Genomic DNA, 20,203 nt, shown 5'->3' on the forward strand with positions numbered 1-20,203 from the left:
TTCATTTACCTAATGTATTTTATTACTTTACTAATACATTTTCATATGAAATAATGTTAGTTGTGTTAATTTCGTAACTTATTTAGAACATTAAACTTTATTCCAAAATGTATTAATTATGTCTGTAGAATGATATAACTAATTAGATAATTCATAATATATCTTTAAAATGCGAGTAGATTATTACAGCAATGTTATCTGTCATTACTCTGTGAATTGTGTAGATATTATAGTTTTAAATACAGTACCTATTTTATGTGCAAAAATAAGGAAACAATTTTTCAAACCAAAAGAAGTTTTTATGGTTTTTTATAATTTCAACTATTATTAAACATATACCTTTATCATCATAATTACTTTTATTGTTTATTATTCCAAGTTAATTAAAATAATGGAAAATAATATTTTGCTGTTATTTAAAAATCAAAATGTGATATGCCTTACGCGTAAAATAAAAGAGATGGGTTTTTAAAAATATTCTTAATATACATTGATTGTCCTTATTAATATTCAAAAATCAGAATTCGGAAATTTACTATTGATATATGATACTCGATTGTTTTCAAATATATTGAGCTCGTTGTATATCAAAAGTTTAAAAATTGTATAACTTAAAAAATGATGTTTAGAAACTTCTGTAGCAGCAAGTTTAGTTTTAAAAATTGTACAAGTGTACAATTATTTGTTTATGTATTTTGAACAGTTATACCTGTTCACACATGTTTCAAAGAACAATACTTTATATACTATTTTATAGATTTTACATTTTTTCGTTAGTCGTTTATTAGAATATTGGATAACAGTACAATTTCTAGAAAAGCTAAAGTTTAGAAATTGAACATGTATTTTTCAATAAGTAATTTAACGATTATATATTATATGACTGTAGTCGTTATTTTCGTCAATGGCGATTTGGATGTATCAAGTATATTTTCAATATATTAAATTACATTATTTCTAATTTTTAAGTAACAAAAATAAAAGCGGATTATTTCCCTTAATTTCTCGAAAAAAACCATAATTATTATAAGTTTTATTTTATATAAATATATGTAGGAAAAATGTTGTGTGGATAAAAAAAAATTAGGTTCAAATATTAGGTATCTATATAAAAAGAATATTGAGATAAGCACTACTAAATTATTAAAAAAAATAATGATTTTGAAGAATACAAAATGAGGTACTACATATTTATCGATTAAAATGTTTGTTATTGTAAAATATTTTTATAAGCACAACAGCGAAAATAAATAAAAATTAAAATTAAAATCACAATTTCGGACACATTTATGTTTTATAAATTAAATATGGATTTTTAAAAAAGAAAACATTATTGATAAAATATATCGTTTATTCATTAAAAATAATTAAATATAATAAAAATCATTAACTTGTTTTTTAAGCTGAAAAGTGTCAAGGTAAGATTACAGTTTTATGTAAAAAATGTATTTATTTAATTAACAGTAGTAAATTTCTATGCTAGGATATAATATATTAACGATAAAAATTGGAATATTTGCATACTATCTATCAATGTTAACTAATTTTATTGTTATCAACAAAATATCTTAACAGATGATTTGAGAACTATAGGTTTTGACACAAGTATGTACATAGTTACTATTGTAAACGTATTTCAGAAAATGTATTTATAATTAATGATCATTATTTATTATAAAATACAAAATAAAGAATCTTTGATGTATAGTACTTATGTTAATAATTTTCAAAAGTAAATAATTTTAGAATGGATTTTTTTAATTTTGAATAAACAAATTAATTAAGTATAAGTTATATTAAATGATGACGATGTATAATGATTATTTTATAAAATTAATATTGAATCATTTTTTTTTTTTAAGTTTGTCATCCATTTAATAGTTTATCCGAATTTGTGGATGAGAATATTACTTTGAGTAAGTTTTTACAATTAATCGTTAATCGATTACACTAATAAAATAATACTTAAATACGTATTATACATTTATACCTATCACAATTGGCTCTTTTGAACTACGATTTTCTATGTAGAACGTCTTTAAAATTGAAAAAACAAATACGTGTCTTAATTATTAACATGAATTTATTTTTGTATGTTTTAGTTAGACATCCCAAATGGAAATTTAAAACCCAAGAAGATTTAGTAAAATGTAAGATATAACTTGTGAACATATTATTAAACAGATTTTAGATTTTTCCTGTTCTATCCAAATAATAAAAACTGTAATTGTGCCTCTTTAAAATAGATAACGTGGTATACATGTTTAGTACTGAACAATGAACATATTATGATATAAAATTAATAAATTGCCTATAATTTGCATTAATTCTATAACATATATAATAAGATAATATGTGATTGGTAAAAATACAAAAAAAAATTTAATAATACTATATCCAATACTATTCAATAATATAAAATACTTTACTAGTCAGACAGGGATTACCCATTTGCAACCCCCCCCCACCCAAAAAAAAAGGCTTGTTTTATCTGACAACCCATTTGCGCTAAATTTACCTGCGTAAACATTTAGGTTAGTAAAATTATTTTTATAAGTCGATAAATTTTAAAAACAAAAAATTAACACGTTATGAATATGTTATGGTAAATGTACAAAAATGGTTTCATTTAATTATAATAAATATTTGGATGACGTCATGTTATGTATGATATGTATAATGTATTTATTTATATTTTATTATGATTACTTAAAATGTGTATTATTGATTATTATTTTTTAAAAATCCATACGATTGACTATAATTTAAGAATTGTATTGATTATTATTTGAGAAAAAAAAATATTACTTTATTATAATTTTACCAGGTAAATTTGGAGCAAATGAACTGTCGGAAAAAAATATACTTTTTTTATTTTGGCGCAAATAAGCAATGTTTAGTCTGACAGTCAGTGAATTATGTAAATATTTTCTAAAAGAAAATCTTGATTTGTATTTATTTTTTTTTTTTCATGTATAGAACGTCTTTATTTCTCTGTATTAATTATTATTTAAAGTGTACACTGAGTGACTTTTTAGTGACAAAGTTTATTCAAAATCAGCATTCGTCCTAAAATTTTAGATAGTAACGTGTAATATTGTTGTACAAATACATTATTTCAATTTACATGTATACCTATGACTGCCAAAACGCTATTGTGGATGTTGTGTGGTTCAGGGCTGAACATGAACTAAGCTCAATATATCTTTTACTTCAGTCCTCAGTGTTACGTATAAAAAATAGCTGGGTGATTTTTCGACATATTTTTAAATCTGGTTTGGTTAGAAAATATTTGCATCCTATAATTTATTAATTTGCCTTTGTCTTAACGCTATCATTTCGATTGAATTCAAGTGTTCCACGTACACAAAAATGCATCGAATTTCCGATTTGGCATTAAATTACATTTAATTAGGTAATCGAGTAGGTATAACTGAATTTTTGATCCCACCCAAACGTGATATCTTCTTTTATAATCATGAACTTCTTTTGTCAGGATTTTGTCAATTTTAAAAGCTTAAATGACTATAATAACAATGTGTGCTTACTGTGCTTACATTTAGTATATATTTTCACTTATAATATGATAATAAATAATAACTTAAATTAATTTGTTTTAGATGAATCCGTGGCTACATCATATATTAGTAAATTATTTAATTTACCAATTATCTTTAATCTTTAAAAGGATTTTATATATGTTTATATTGTCTAGGTAGTTTTTTTTTAACATGATTAAATAGAGCTTTTTTTTTTTTTAGAAGCTTATTTTAAGAATTTTTTTATTGATAGAAATGTTAATAGTAAGTTAATCTTAGTTTGTTTATAGTTATTTTTTATTATTATTATTTAAATTAGAATTTATAAGTAATAATAATATGTTTTTAAAAACATTATAATAATTACCTTATTTGTAATTATAAAATAATATATTCGTAGTGTATTTTAATTGTAAAAGGTATTCACTACAAGATATTAAATCCATTTTGATATTTCAGTTGATAAATGTACATCGGCATATACGAAACACCTGGTGGAGAATATTCTAGACCCAGGTATAAATTATTTTAGGCTGCATCCTTAGTTAGTAATTGAATACCGTATTAAAAATTGTTATACTAGGTACTTAGTTAGTTCCGACATTTTTACAGGTACTACACTACTTGGGTCTCTTATTTTCTTTTAGTGAATACAACACTGTAATAAAATTTCCCTTCCTATTTTAACAGACTAAGAACCGTTCATGATCTATTACGATCAAAGATATGGTTAAAAATATTTTTTTATCAGTTTCTTTGCTGTATAAAACATAAATTGTTAGAATTTTACAAATTATGTTGTAATAAATATGTAGATATTAAATCATGAAAAAAATATTACAAATGTTATGAATAAATTATAAAAATAAATATTGTATAGTATAAATAAAAATAAAATATTATTTAAAAAACTACATACTTATGTTTGAATAATTTATTAGACTTACTTTTACAAAATCAAATCCATTAAGTATTTCTGCATTTTATTTTTTTTTCATTTATACATTTTTTTTTTTTTTTGAGTTAAGTGTAGTTTTTTTTCGGTCTGTTAAAATGGGAAAGACAATTTTAATACACATTTTTAAGGACGCCCGGGAATTGGACCACATTTTAACTACCTGTTTTGTATAAAATGTTTGTTTACATTTTTCTACCCGGAGATTGGGCCACAAAAGTATAGCTCACAAATATACTTTTAATACAAATATATAATGTTTATTAACTAATTATTATTTTTTTAACATATAAAAAAACAATTCGTCAAATAATTAATATATTTTTTTTTAAATACTTCCATACAGATTTAACTAATTTAATATACAACAAGGTCCATAAAATTAGTCAAATATGAAATAATTTTTATAAAGAATGCCAATACTCATTTTACAAATATAATATAAGGGCCATAAAGTTAGTCAAAAAATAAATAATATGAAATAATTTTTTTCTAATATAATATTTAAAAACATGATTTTTTTTTTTTTTTTAATAACATGATACAGATTGTACATATTCAAATCGGGTTTTTCCCCTTCTTCATATTTTTTAATTTCAAGAATAAACTTTTGTCGAACTAAAGTTCGTTTTCTTATTTTTATTGTTCCTATATTTCCAATCTTAATATAAACTTCTAATTGAAGTTGCAATACAACATTTAAAAAATTATGGATATTTAAATGAGGCATATAGAAATAATTTTTGAAATGTGAATGAAAAGACTCAACGGCATTTGTAGGTTGAGTTAGGTTTTATAATCTTTGAACACTACGCGTATAACTAGTTTTATCCATTTCTTTTGATGACAATTGATAATTCTATATCATGAGATACTGGATAATTTATTACCTTTTGATAAGGCATACGCAGTCGCTTCAAGTAAAGTTTCATTGCGCTGCAATATTAGGAATTGTATCAATTTATATTAAAAGATGTATTATATTAAATATTATTTTATTACAATTTAAAATGTAATAGTGGCCCAATTATCGTATACCTTTGGAAAAAAAGGTGAATTGTGGCCCAATTCCCGGGCGCCCATTTTTAATACTCATAAAAGGAAAATTAGGGACCTAATTAGTTGGTACACACGAATTGCGTACCAAAACCGGTAAACGAACCTTTTTGAACGAATTGCGTCCTGGACGCAATTCGTGTTACCTTTTCATCTACGGTTAATTATTGTAAGGGGTTCTTAAAGTGATGTTACCATAATAAAGACAATATGTCAAGTTATATAATATGTAACATCAGTTATTGTTAGTGTGGGCACGTTTTCTTTTTTTAATAGTGTATGAAATAATTTACTTGGTCGTTCTGATATGTCTGTAATCGCTTTACGTTTTAAACTATTACTAAATTTTTGGCGATTCAGAATATTTACTTCTATTTTATCGTGATTGTGAATTTAATTACTGGCACTAACCTTTATTTTATCTTCAGCATCTATTCGTAAAAAAGCTCTGCAGTTTTTATTTGTACATCTCCATCTAATATCTCCATTTGAGTAATTTTTGTGACTACCAAATTTAAAATCATTAACAACTTTTAATATATTTTCACCTTTTTCACTTAACATTGTTGACATAATAAGTTCATTTTCCATTTTAATAAAACGTTTTAACTAATAATATTATCAATAATTGAATTTAATATTGAACACAGTGCATATGATCGCAGACCAGTCCAAAATAATGTAGGAATTGAATTCTGGTGTCACTAATTTTATTTGTTATACCTAATTTGATCTAATCACTACAGTGGTGTTAGCATTACACATTAGGGATGCTGTAAAGTGTATACTATATTATCTTATAATATAATGTCTCGGTTGTAATCCATAGTTACTTATCGATTGGGAAATGGGAAGTCCGTATGGTCTCTAATATTTTTATCGAAAATATCTATAAGGCTATAACTACACACGGCGTATTCCGTCGCGTTGCCCATCGAACTAAAAATGCATTGGTTTATTTTTAATAAACGCCGCGGAATACGCAACGTTTAAACCCCGCCAAATACGCCATGTATAGCTCCGGCCCAAAAGTACTAACCACTAAAAACAAGTTTTTATTTAACATTATTATGTTAATGATAAATAAATATTTATTATTATTTTTGTTTTTTTTTTTTTAAAAAAAAAAAAAATTTAAAATAAATTTGGAAACCATTGGAAAGCTCAAAAAAAATGTTAACTTAAAAGGTAACACGAATTGCGTCCGGGACGCAATTCGTTCAAAAAGGTTCGTCTACACCGTAATTAGTGTAGTGCGAGCTATTCGACCCTAGTACTTGGAACCCAACTCGGTCACTCGGATATACCGGAATTTTTAGACCTTCTAAATAATTCAACATTTCCTGATAATTTAAATATTATAATTTAATTAATCATCAATATAATAAATACAATACAATATATATAATATATACGAAATAAAATAAATCATTTAAATATTATAATTTAATTAATTATAACGATAAATTATAATCTATAAAACGATAACTTTTGTACCGGAAGATTATTATTATTTCCCTGGAGGAATCGATAGGATGTTTTTAGAATATACCTGTACTGAGTCAATACTGGTGGAATCGATATACCTTATCCATGAATATAAAAAGTTCTGGTGGAATTAACGTAACCTCGAATTTTCAATACCATATAATACGAATACGTCATAATATAATAATTAAGAAAGAAAAGACATAATGGCTTTTTGACAAATATTGAATGTTTTATTAAGCAAAATATATTGATGAGTTGTATCATTCGTTATGTTAGTATTGCATACTCATAATTTCTGTCGGATCCCAAACGGCTTCCGTCTATTGTTTACTTATTTCCAAACGGCTCCCGTCAAAAAAAGTCTAACAAACAGGTAAATACCTAAGCGACTCCCGTAGAAAAAAAATTAAATTAAAGCTCAGCCATGTCAGTAAACTTAAATTTTTAAAAGAACTAGTGTTCATAAGGAGACAAATAAAAGTACACATATTAAGCAAAACGTAATTTAACATAATACCAGAAGTCTAGAACGCCGTACTCACGATTAGCTGATATATTTTGATAGATTAACGTTAAAGTTAAACTAATCAAAAGCGGCACGATGAAAGTATTATAATATTAACGTTAAAAATGTATACAATAAATAACAATAGTCATTATTGAATACTGTCAATAGTTATAACATAAGAATAAACTGTATGCTTGAAAAAAAAATAATAGTATTGTTAAGCTAATATTTTAGAATAAATAAATTTTTATAGTAAATTTAATATAAGTAATTTAATAAATATTGACTTTCTAATACAGTAAGGTTAGCATTACGTAATGCAATTTTGTTTTTATCAGAAAACATAGAAAAATTATTATTTTATCTTTTTAGATAATATGTTATCAGTTAAAACTTGGTGTGATATAAACGGTAAAAGTTTTATCATATATTTAGTTAATATTATATTATAATGTGTATAATTTATATAAATTAATTTCAGAGAATGTTAATAGATTATTATTGAACTTAGAAAATGAAAAAAATAAATAAGGCTAACTGACAATAAATAATAAGATGAAAAAATGTTTTATTTTTTATATTAGTTAATTAATAATGAGTGGCTTCTTTATTCAAATAATTAAAGTTATAAATTGATTTAATTATATGTTCATAATATGAGAATAGGACTTCTCGGCGATAATGACAAAATATATGCATAAAAGTTATTTTCGGTATAAAATAATGTATAACTTTAGCCAATTATTTATTTATTTATAATATATATTTAAAAAATAATATTATAATATAGTCAACTATGTAGATACGAAAAAAAAAATGTTAAAACTATAATAAACATTTTATTATATTGCTATATTATTTGATATTCCCTTGATAAATGTTCGAATGTCATTATTATCAAATCTATCGACTTATTTAAAAAAACGTTTGTTCGTGTCTTGATTTATAATATATTTATTACTATAACTACTTATAGGTATTATACTATTATGATACTATTTTTATAGTCATGAATGTTGTTGAAATTTAATTTTATACATTTAGTATGGAATACTTATTAAATTAACTTAATCTTTTTATATGGGACTGTAAGTTACACATAATTTTATACTAAAATTAATTTTCACTGTAACATATTGTATTTTTATTTTAATCGCCGAAATTGCAGCGCCGGAAAGTTCTAGACTCACATAATATACATAATGCATTTAGTAGTATAATACCTTGCTACTTTACACTCCATATATTTTATAAGAAAAGTTAAAAAAAATAATTAAGACTGATATTTATTAATCAATCTTTTATCATCCTACGTTTTACAAACAACATACAATAAACATTCACAAAACATTTTTATTGAACACAAATTCAGATGTTTTAAAATTTTTGATAGTTAACTTCGTGTTTTAAATACTTATAAAGATACTATATAGATTTAGGTTATTGTTATTTGTATGTGAATTCCATTACACACTATAATTATTATTATGAGTTTTCCATTGATTTAGTTTAATAATCAATATAATTACATAAAAATAAATAGAAATTTTAACTAAATACTATGTTTTTACATATGGTAAAATGTGTAACTTTATAACTATATTTTATAAGTTGAATATTATAATTAAAGTTTTATTTTACTTTTAGTTATTAACAAAGACGACCTTCCAGAATTTATTCGCGAAGAAAGTGATAAAATATGTATTTAAGTTTTTATTTATAATTATTTTAAATTATATTTCTAAGATATTAAAATATTAAATACTTGATTGAAGTAAGTTATTTATTGATGTAGCATTAGTCAATATAGTTATGCACCAATATTCATTTTAAACTACAATGAAAATATTATACTACGATCAACGACGAAAATATAAGAATTTAATCACAATAATTTAATTTTGCGAATGAATTAGCTGAATATTGTATTGAATCATCAAATTTACTGATTAGTCTTAATTCTTGATTGAAAGTTTCGCGTAGTTCAAATTGTTCAAATTGATTTTTATTCGAAGTGAATGAATGATGTTCATATAGTTAATATATCTAAATTTTAAATACTGCTTCGTTGCTTTTAATATTTCATTAATACCTTTGTTGATTTGTTTTTAGTTATAGATGAAATTATGTATAGCAAATATTATATAAAACGTATAGTAAAGAATACAGGTAATTACATAATGTAATGTCTTTTTTTTAAATGAATAATTGATGATTTTTTGTGATTCAATTACCCTAAAATGTATAGCAAAACAAATGTTTTATTATTCATTTAAATCCTTCTCAAAATATTTGTCAATTATAGTATATAACTATTACGAAAATTGTTGTTTAGTTTTGTTAAGTCTTTGAGAGTAGTAGAGGCATTTAATAGTTACAAAATAATAATTTATTTATATATAACAATAATCATTTAAAATGAATATCTATGAATAGTTTCTTGGTATTGTCAATATTTTATATAGTCACTACCAAACCGTATTGTTTATGAATTACCTATAATAATTAGTTTATAGGTATTATTCACACATATATACGAAATTAGGCAACATATAGGTAATCCTCTTATTTTATATCGGAGAGAAAAGTATTTATTAAAAAGACGATGCCCGTTTCCACCAAAAGCGTACCTTTTTCATCAATATAAGTTTCTACCAAATGAAATCCACCAAATTTAATCACGTTTTTACCAAAATAATTTGTATATCTACTACGCTTATATTAAAGCTTTTAATACCGTATTAAGTTTATTTAACATACTAATGTTGGGTTGAAAAAATTATATAATATTATTTTAGGTATATTTTAGCTATGTATAAATTGTATCCATGTATTAAGTTAAATTAGTTAGCTAAATTTAAAATTGTTAAGTATAAATGTTTTATTCCTACGTTAACTTTCAACAATTTTAGCCATAACAAAATTATAAATTTTAAAAATTACGTTTTATTTTAACACACACAGTTGTAATGCATAATTTAAACTGAGCAAGCTTTTCACTTGTTCATAAAATATTATCTTGTATTAGATATTATCTTGGTTAATCGTCAATCTATATATAATATATATATATGTGATAGTTATGATCACGGTTTAACATACGATTCTCAAATATGATAAACGAAAAATATACATATTACATTACATTGATTATATGTATATACATTTTACATCAATCTAAATAACTCACAAAAAGTGTTGGTATTCTACAATAAAAAATAAAAAATATATCAACCAATTATATGTATGAATAAAATATATATATACCTAAAATATACAATAATATTTCCTTTTTTTATCCAGCATGTTAAATTAACTTATAAATGTATTAAAAGTTTTAATATAAGTGTATTAAACAAATCGACAATTTTTTTGGTAAAAACTTGGTTAAATTAGATGGATTTCATTTGGTGGAAAAGGAAAAGGTACTCTTTTGGTGTAAATGGGTATTGGAAAAAAGTCCACTTTTGGTACCTACCTATAATTAAATAATTATTCGTACAAAGTTACAATAAAATCACAACTTTTATTTTTTAGGTTTGCCGAAAAAACATCAGCTGGCTCATTTTAAAACTTTAAGAGGTAAACCAAAATCACACATTTTGTTATTATTTGTGGTGTATTGTTTTTTTTTTTTTTATCAGATCAGATTTGATCATCATATACTCGTATAATTAATAATTATTTACAATATTATGTTAAATTTATATGACATTGATACTAATAAAATTTAGTATAACACTACTTTAAATATTATGAAAACTATGAATTATCTACCATTTTTCATAGTTTATTCAAATGCATAACTTTTTAATAACGTATTACTTATCTAATATATTATAAATGTGAAAATGAAAACCTTTGAGTGATATGATCTCGGAAACTATTGAACCGATCGTTATGATTTTTTTTTTTTTTTTAATTGAAGAGCTCATTGCGGAGAAGGTTTATGGAATTTGATCGATTCTCTAACTTTAAAAACAAAGGAGTTATCAATTACCTATGATAAATAATGGCCTGTTACGTAGACTTTTATTATTATTATTTTATTTTCGGTAACCGTAGTAACAATTTTTTATTATTATTATTTATTTTCCCCGTTTTTGTAACATTTTTCACTTATGATTCGCTCCTATTGGTCGCAGGAGAAGATTATTATGTAAATGTAATAATATGTAATGTAATGACGTCGCTGTCTAGCAAGAAATTAAATTATATTAAAGTTGCTGTTGGTTCATTTGAATATAATAGTTGTAGACTTGTTTTTATTTATTGTGAAAACCATAACAACAAAAATAAGAATTAGCGAAATAAGTCAATGTCTACAGTAAATCTCAAAATCACAGCAATAGACTAACATAACAATATGAAAACCACGAGATGGCACATTATTGTATTTTATCCACTGTAGTAAAAAAAAAAAAATTATATTACTTTGAAACTTAATGGGTTAGATATTATAAAATTACGTAGTTATACACCTCGTGGGGTCCGCAATCCACCAAGGGTGGATTGCCTACATGATAATATACTGCTCGCATAATCATAAGAATCTCACGGGCAACGCCAAGCAGAATGACTATAATATTATTACTTGACTAACTCATTGACTGATAAACGTAGAGTCTAAACAATGATAGATCGATGCTTTCAATTTATACGGTACATTCGTAAAATCGTACCATAAATTTAGTGTGCAATACGAAAGCATTTTACAAACTTCGCACTTTAAAGTGGTGCTTGAACAAGTTTTTTGAGAATCAAAATGGTCAATGAAAATGTCTTAGTGAATCATATTATAGCATTGGCATTTTTAACGGGCAACGAAGTTAATTATATATATTTAAACTACAAAGTAAGGTTGTCTGGTTGTAAGATTATTTAGACATTTTACAAGATAAAAAATTTAAATTTTTTAGTTTTTCATGGTTTTGTTTTTATACCATTTTTTTAGTGTTAAAATCTTTTACTATCTATACTAAAAATATATAAGAAGTAAATTTAAAAAAAAAGTGGGCAAGTGGGTACCATTCTGCTGTACATTAGGGGGCGGGGTAGACCTCGGACTAGGGTAGGTTAAATTTGAATGCAATGATAGGTATCATCATTGTATACGAAAAACGATTCTGAACGAAGATGATTTGTCAGCCTAGGATATAATTCCCAGTGGATGGTGAAAAAGGTGGTTTATGTTTTAATGGCCTGAATACACCAACATTTAAGTTCTTTTATAATTATTGTAAGCTAAACTTATGAAAAATCTTGTATTAAATTTTCAACTCTTAGCTACCTATACAAACATTTTTATGAATTATACCTACAAAATAATTTGCAAATATTCATAATTTTGACGAATTTTTGTCAAAATTTGAACTTCAAGTGCTAATAAAAAAAAAAATGTGCCTATGTATTCTTATAATTTTTTTATCACTATAAGAATAATATATGAGGAACTTTGTATACAATTTTCAATTATTTTGATAGGGCCAACAAAATTTTATCGACACTTCAAAAAAAAATTTTCAGAAAAATTGAAAATTTCAGTTGTCTATAAATAGCTCAAAAATACTCAAAATATTTTGAAAATTAAATCATGTAAAGAAAATGCCAATCTAAATAACTGATAAAATTTTCAAGTATCTACGACTTATACTTTTTGATTAATAACAAATATTTAAAATCGTTTGAGGATAAATCGTTATTTAACACGGTTTTGTAAAACTTTAAACTTCAAACACTCATAAAATTTTTTTGTCTGAATCCGGTAGAGTTTTTTTACAGATATTTGAAGAAAAATTTATGGAGAACCTTGTACCAAATTTTCAAAACTTAGTTATAAAAGAAAAAAATTTTACGATTTTCCAACCACAAAATTACTTGCAAATTTTCGCAATTTTGACATATTTCGTATAAATTCGAACTTTAAGAACTTAAAAAAAAAAAATTGTGACTAACGATTTCGGATTTTTTTTTATCACTTTAAGAAAAACTTATAAGAAACCTTGTATTAAATTTTCAAGATTTTCTGGTCAGGCAAAAAATTTTTATCGTCATTTAAAAAAAAAAATACTTAGAAAAATTGAAAATTTCAATTGTCTATAAATAGTTCAAAAAAAACTCAAAATTCTTTAAAAAAATAACTGTGTACGGAGAGCGCTAATATAAACATTTGGTGAAAATTTCAAGTATTTACATCGATTAGTTTTTGAGTTATAGCAAAATAAAAAATTCGATTTTGACGTAAACTGGTTTTGCGTAAAAAATCCCGTTTTCCCTCATTTTTTGGGGGTTTTTCTCGATTCATTTCAAAAATATTGAACATTTTTGACTTTTGACCCCCCAAAGTACCAACTAGATTCAATTTTCTTTTCAAAGAGGGGCTGAAGTCAAAAATCGAAGCATTTTTACTGCTCCAAATGTTGTCGACAGACACAAAAAAAAAAAAAAAAAAACACATCATTATAAAATCAATACATTCATCACTCCGTTCAGAATCTAAATAGAAAGAATTTATCATTTGAGTGTGTAAACTATATTCTTACTAACAGCATTCAATTTGGTTTTTAATTTATCTTTTTTTTTCGTATATTTAACGCCCAAGTTCATTTTTTTTTTTGAGTAATCTATTTTTTTTAACTACGAGTAATAATACTGATAAGAAATAGATAATATTTCGGTTAGTTCAATTTTTTTGAATTAATTTTTAATTTATCAGAAGTGAGAGAAATTGGAAGTTTTCATTTTTATGTTAATTATTAGTGTTGATTTGGTATTTGGTGTAAATGTTGATGTTAATTAATTAATTCGATTGCACGTTCAGATAATTTTATTTGTTCATAATACATTAATAATTTTTAATTTTTAAATTTTTGTTTTGATAAATATATGGGAGAGAGTTGTTTTTTGATAATTTTAGTTTCCACATTATTTTCCATTTTGATTTAATAAATTTTAAAAAAAATAAGACGCACGATTATGTGTGATAAATGTAGATAAAAGTATTAGTGTTTGAACGAGAACGAGATTATGGTTTTCAAAAAAATCTAGAAGACGAGTTTAATATATTATGCAACATAACTTAAAGTTTTTTGGGTGAGATGATTCTGATCAAATCGCTATTAAAAATTAAATATATATATAATCGATATTATACCAAGGTCTCCAATATTTGACTTAATTTACCATTTGAATATTTTTTAGTAAAAACTCAAAATAAATACTTATTCATTAATTAATATATCTATGTTTGTGTCATAGGCCATATGGAAAATTATTTTTTTTTGCTAAAAGAATAGGCTTCTTGTAATGGAATAACCTGTTTGTGAACTATACTTATTGTTTTTTCAAACAGCCTACTGTTTTTCAGGCTCCTTGCATACAGATTAACAGTAGTTAGGCCTTTTAAGAACTAAAATCACTTTATGGTAATAACCATTTTACTTATTTTATTTTAAGAGATTTATTTATAATAACTCAGTACATTATATGTAACATGTAAACTGAATTATTATATTACGATAATAGTTGTCGACTATTGTATTAAGAGTTTTATTTTAAACTACTAACAAAAAAATAAAAATAAAAATATAAGTAAAATATTAAAATTAATTGAAATATTACAAAAAATATTACATTACAATATTAAATATATATGAAATATTTACTTATTGTTACAAATGGTGTTTTCATAGCATCTTGAGCTACACAGTATACTTTGTTTTTCCGACAAGCATATCAGTTATTTGATTTGCATGATATTTTGAAAAAACAATTTTATAACCCTGCTCTCTAAATTGCGATTGTCTCTTCGCTGTTTCTCTAAATATTATTTTTGTACTTGGTAACTCGTTAAGAAACATCGTAATATAATTATTCAGTTTACACCTTACATATAATGTACTATATATTATTATTATAAATATCCCTATTAAAATAAAATAATTAAAATGGTTATTATTATAAAATCATTGAAATTCTTAAAAGGCTTAACTGTTGTTAGTTTGTATGCAATGAGCCTGAAAAACAGCAGGCTGGTTGGAAAAATAATAAGTAATTCGCATATGGGCTACCTTATTGTAAAGAGCCTAGTTTTTTCCCAAAAAACTAATTTTTTCACTTGGCCTACGACATAATATATATTAGGTATATACGTATATTAATTAATATAAAATAAGACAATTTTTGTTACTTGTTTACAATTTAGTTTGTTTCAATGGTAAGTTTTTCGAATTAATTTTAACATATCGATTGCAAAAAATAAGAATGATAACAAATTTTAATATTTAGTCAAATAAAGAGGTGTGTCGTGTTATATTATTATTAAAAATGAAATATGGGTTGAGAAAAACAACTACTGTTAGAAATACAACTATACTAGTATAATATTATGATTTATAAGTATGTATTTTAATTTAAATTCAAAAATTATTCTAGAAGCAAATCAAAAGGAGGAAAAAGAAAAACCTGGAAGTAAGTTTTCTAAATAAAACGTTGGCAGCTTATGAAATATAAATATAACAATGTATTTGTTTGAATCATTTAAGCATATATTATTTATTAGAAATAACTCTAATTGATGGTGATATCGATTTACTGCATAATAATTAGTGTAATCGAAAGTAATAAAACTAGAAACTATTTCAAATAAGTTAACACACAAATAAGTGCACAAATACTATAAATGGTTAAATTTGTTATAAACTTATATCCTTAATTATTATTAAGTATAGACAGCAGTAGATGATCTGGTAGTGTATATATATTTATTTTTTGAGGCAATATATTTATCATATTATTTCAAATATGGTTACATAACCACAAGGAAAGTATATGACAAATATTTAATAATCATTCAGAGTAATGATTTTTTTTTATATAAATTAAACCGATTAAATAGTAATTGAACAATCTGAGAATAATTAAATACAAAATATTATATAAATACGAGTATAATCAAAATATAAGCTACTTAACTTCTCTAGGTACAACAATTTAAATTATACAAAAGTGCCTTACACTATTACATAATTATTAAAAAATAAAATATTGGATGAGCAAAACAATTGTTAGAATTATAAGTGTACCTATATACCTACTTAATTTGTATACAAAAATTATTACATAACAATTAGTTATTTGTAAAATACGTAGTATCAATAATTAAATTAGTAAATTATTTTAAATACTTTTATATTCCTATAATATATCGTATAATATACACTAGAGATGTCATATTGGTGTACATAGTTATGGTCGAACGCATACGTTGTAACGAATTTCAAATCTTTGATTTTGATATAACGTTAACTCTTTATGACTTTATGTATACAATATTTTACATACATAAATTAGTTTTACTATATCTTCTTTTTGTTATTTGACTTAGCGTCATTTAAATACAATAAAAAAGATATAAGGGGAAATAAAAATTATAAAGGGGGACATTTTATAACAACTCACGAGATGGATCGGGCGTCAGTTTCTTGAGTATGTCTTGAGGTGGATGGCGATGCTTCGTCTTGAGTGTCTAGCTGATAAAAACATGGTGTAAAATATAATCTAATTGTGGTGTATCGTACAGGCAATATATCGTATATTCTACCGTACCATATAGTACACAATTATATTGCAATGTATAGTAGAATATACAATTATTGTCCCGTTCAACCGGGTGTTGTCACCGTCTTGTAATAAATCTCGAGAGGGCACACAGTTCGTCGTGGCTAAATTTACTTGGGTAGCTAGTATGTTACCGTATGAAGTTCGTTAATATCTTCCAGAGTATGCTTGACCAGTTACCGGTAATAGGTCTAGTATGGGAAGAGTGTGTGATTCGACGGTCTTATATGTAGTATTCGGGTTCATTGACATTGATATTTTGAGATGTACATTTTGATATTTTAAATAATTTTCTGATGATTTTTTAGCTTCCGGATTATTTTTACATTTTTCTTGAGGTTTTTACTAGTGGTATTTATATGGTGTTTTTGTTTAGAAGAAATTGTAGCCAGTGAAAGAAAATAAAAAAGAATATAAAAGACTGGGTCGTAACGACGGCGGCGGGGTATGCGCCATCTAGTTTGCGTTAGAATTAGGCATAGTCGATCGTCGGCGCATTTTTGGATGTGCATCGCGCCAATGTACGACACATGAGTGCGAAACTTGCGCAGTGCGCGATCTTGTCTCGTTACAACGTACCTCTTAATAAACTCGGGCCGCCACTCGTCCTTCATTTAACTTTGTTTAGGCATTCGGCCGCAATTCACCAATATCGTAAAAAAGGATATCACTGTAGTGATACCGAATGTAGGGTGTTAGGAAAAGAAGATGGACAATTTGAATGGCTGATATTAATGTCTAAAACTCATAAAAGTAAAATATTATATTAAGTATTGAACCATATATAATATAATATATATACAAAAAAAAAAATATTTTTTAAGTGGATTACATAATCATTTTGATTTAAATTAATTATACCTTAATAAATTACTATTTAATATAATTCTAAAATTATTTCTTAATATATTAATTCGTTTTCAATTGTTCAAATTTTTAGATCGTCCTTACAAAAGTAAGATTTTTATATAAATAATTAATTAACTTATTATTTCAGGTATATTTATTCAGTTTAAATGGTTTAGTACTTAAACTTAACAACATCACAGGAAATTGGTCATTATAAATCGTTACACTTCATTTGGGCGCATATACATTATACCTATCAAAAAATGTCCGAAATAAATATTTAACATTGTTGAAATAGTTACACATAATACGTAATTACAATAATTCAATAAAGTAATGTCAATAATGAAATAATTATAATTAAATTTATAAAATAAAATAATAGTTTAAATTTATAACTGAAAATTAACAACTATCCTCCATAAATAATTTTGAATTTTAGTAGAGCCTATACATTATACAAGTGTTGACAATAAAATGACGGTATAATATTTTATTGTTGTAGAAACCTCATATGATAGCATAACTGTCATCAAACTGTGATTCTAAATCCATTGATATAGCTATTTTTAGATATGATATCTTAATATTGGTAACGGTATAACACAAAACTACCATAATTAATTCCTATAATATGACAGAACTCAACCATATAAGGTCCGACGTTTTTACGAACCAACCAATTTATCGCAACCATTTTTCGCTACCATTCACCTCTAAAATAGCGAAAATAAAAAATTGAACACAAAATATTGAATACAAACAGCGAAAATAATTTAATTGAAAGAATGATATAGCTATTAAAAAATTATGGAAAATATAAAAAAAAAATAAAATTATGACAACAAGTATTATTTTTGTCGTATTTATACATTGTTTATTTTTATTAACGTTTTGTAACTATAAAAAAAATAATATAATATTAATAAACTAATATGTCAAATGGATGGAATTTCGATATATTATAAATAATATCCCACTCCTCCTTGGTTTACTAATTCAATAGTCTCGATGCAATTAAAAAATATGGATCGTTAAAGTTCTCAATTTACTAATCTACTTTTATTAATATCAATACTATAATATTAGTTACCTATGCACAACATGCGTACTTTTTAAAATTATTTTTCATTTAATTTGTTTTGACCAACTCTATTGGCACCGGTCATGAGCAGCAAGAGAATTACCTGTTTTTCGTTGTGTGTACAACTTTATTACTGATACAATTTTTTAATCGTTAATGTATTTTTTTTTAAAACACAGTTCGTTTAAATATAAATTATTACATAAAACAATAACTTATAACTTATAATTCAATTAATAAAATGTGAATATCAACAGAGTTTATAATTTACACTATAGTTGTATAGTTCAATAGAATGGTTCTTTTGTATTTTGTTTTTTAGCATTCAATAGAGATTTCAATTCAATCAAAGCGAGTGAGTAATATTTAAAAAGTACTCAAATTATCTTAATAGAAATGGTGTATACAATTTTGATCCATATCTATCTATAATTAATAATTATTTTAATTATACAACAATAGTAATTTCTAAATAGATGGTTTGAGATTATTATGAGTAATTCATTTTAAAATATAAAAAAATATTCTATGACAAGAAATTTATTTATTTAGAAATCTTTTCTTCTACTCTACGTTAGTTTATACAAAATGTTACTAAATAATCGTTTTGGAAAATGCATCAAATGTATACTATCAATAATACTAAATACTTATATAAGTAGTATAATTTAGATTTAATTAAAATGTTTAATTTATAATTATTTGTAGATGGTTTTAAATTTGAACCTTTAAGTTGGTGTGCAACAAAAAGTAAATAAGTTCAGCCATATAGAATAAGATTTAATTTTTTGTTTTATACTTTTATATATATTTTATATCGATAGCTAAGAGGCCAAAATTGTATGTCCAATGTTTCTCAAAATCGTTTTATTAGTCCATTGGATTAATCTGGGTCGCCTTTTTGATTCAGTGAAACATTATACGTCAATATTTTAATTAAAACGTGTTTTATTAAATATTATGTAGAGTCTTGAATTTAGATACTCTGCCTCTGTTTCAATTAATCATATTTTTATCACATCCTGTTGTAGTTTTATTTTTGGGTTATCGTTTTTATTATTCAATATTATAGTTGGAATTTTAATAAAAATTATAAGCTTCTA

At 24.2% G+C, this 20,203-nt stretch overlaps 1 protein-coding gene and 1 long non-coding RNA gene across 3 annotated transcripts; both read left to right on the forward strand.

Moving 5' to 3' along the window:
- Nucleotides 1–760: 760 nt before the first annotated feature.
- On the forward strand, nt 761–11,238 carry LOC114120378 (uncharacterized). Of its 2 annotated transcripts, none has more exons than XM_050201680.1 (12): nt 761–925; nt 1,404–1,418; nt 1,576–1,605; nt 1,863–1,916; nt 2,103–2,150; nt 3,621–3,647; nt 3,762–3,803; nt 3,999–4,055; nt 7,922–7,960; nt 9,197–9,250; nt 9,662–9,718; nt 11,087–11,238. In XM_050201680.1, exons 1-12 carry the CDS (start codon nt 841–843, stop codon nt 11,221–11,223), a joined length of 645 nt encoding a protein of 214 aa, XP_050057637.1. In that variant the 5' UTR covers nt 761–840; the 3' UTR covers nt 11,224–11,238. The 2 variants fall into 2 exon arrangements, with proteins under 2 accessions (XP_050057637.1, XP_050057638.1); XM_050201681.1 differs by lacking the exon at nt 11,087–11,238 and adding an exon at nt 10,059–10,120.
- Nucleotides 11,239–15,696: 4,458 nt separating this feature from the next.
- Nucleotides 15,697–19,851, forward strand: LOC126549953 (uncharacterized). The gene is made up of 5 exons (XR_007603924.1): nt 15,697–15,764; nt 15,983–16,018; nt 18,108–18,122; nt 19,423–19,455; nt 19,809–19,851. It is a non-coding gene; the product is annotated as an uncharacterized LOC126549953 (long non-coding RNA).
- The last annotated feature ends 352 nt before the right edge of the window (nt 19,852–20,203 follow it).

This window comes from Aphis gossypii, chromosome 2 (genome assembly GCF_020184175.1).
Source record: "Aphis gossypii isolate Hap1 chromosome 2, ASM2018417v2, whole genome shotgun sequence".
Classification (NCBI taxonomy): Eukaryota; Metazoa; Arthropoda; class Insecta; order Hemiptera; family Aphididae; genus Aphis; species Aphis gossypii.

What these genes read in the sequence shown, in the direction of transcription:
- LOC114120378 (XM_050201680.1), top strand. Translation starts at nt 841, where the DNA reads ATGTATTTTTCAATAAGTAATTTAACGATTATATATTATATGACTGTA. An exon ending in GGATGAGAATATTACTTTGA is followed by an intron (nt 1,917 to 2,102) that starts GTAAGTTTTTAC and finishes TGTATGTTTTAG; the next exon opens with TTAGACATCCCAAATGGAAA. An exon ending in CCAAGAAGATTTAGTAAAAT is followed by an intron (nt 2,151 to 3,620) that starts GTAAGATATAAC and finishes AATTTGTTTTAG; the next exon opens with ATGAATCCGTGGCTACATCA.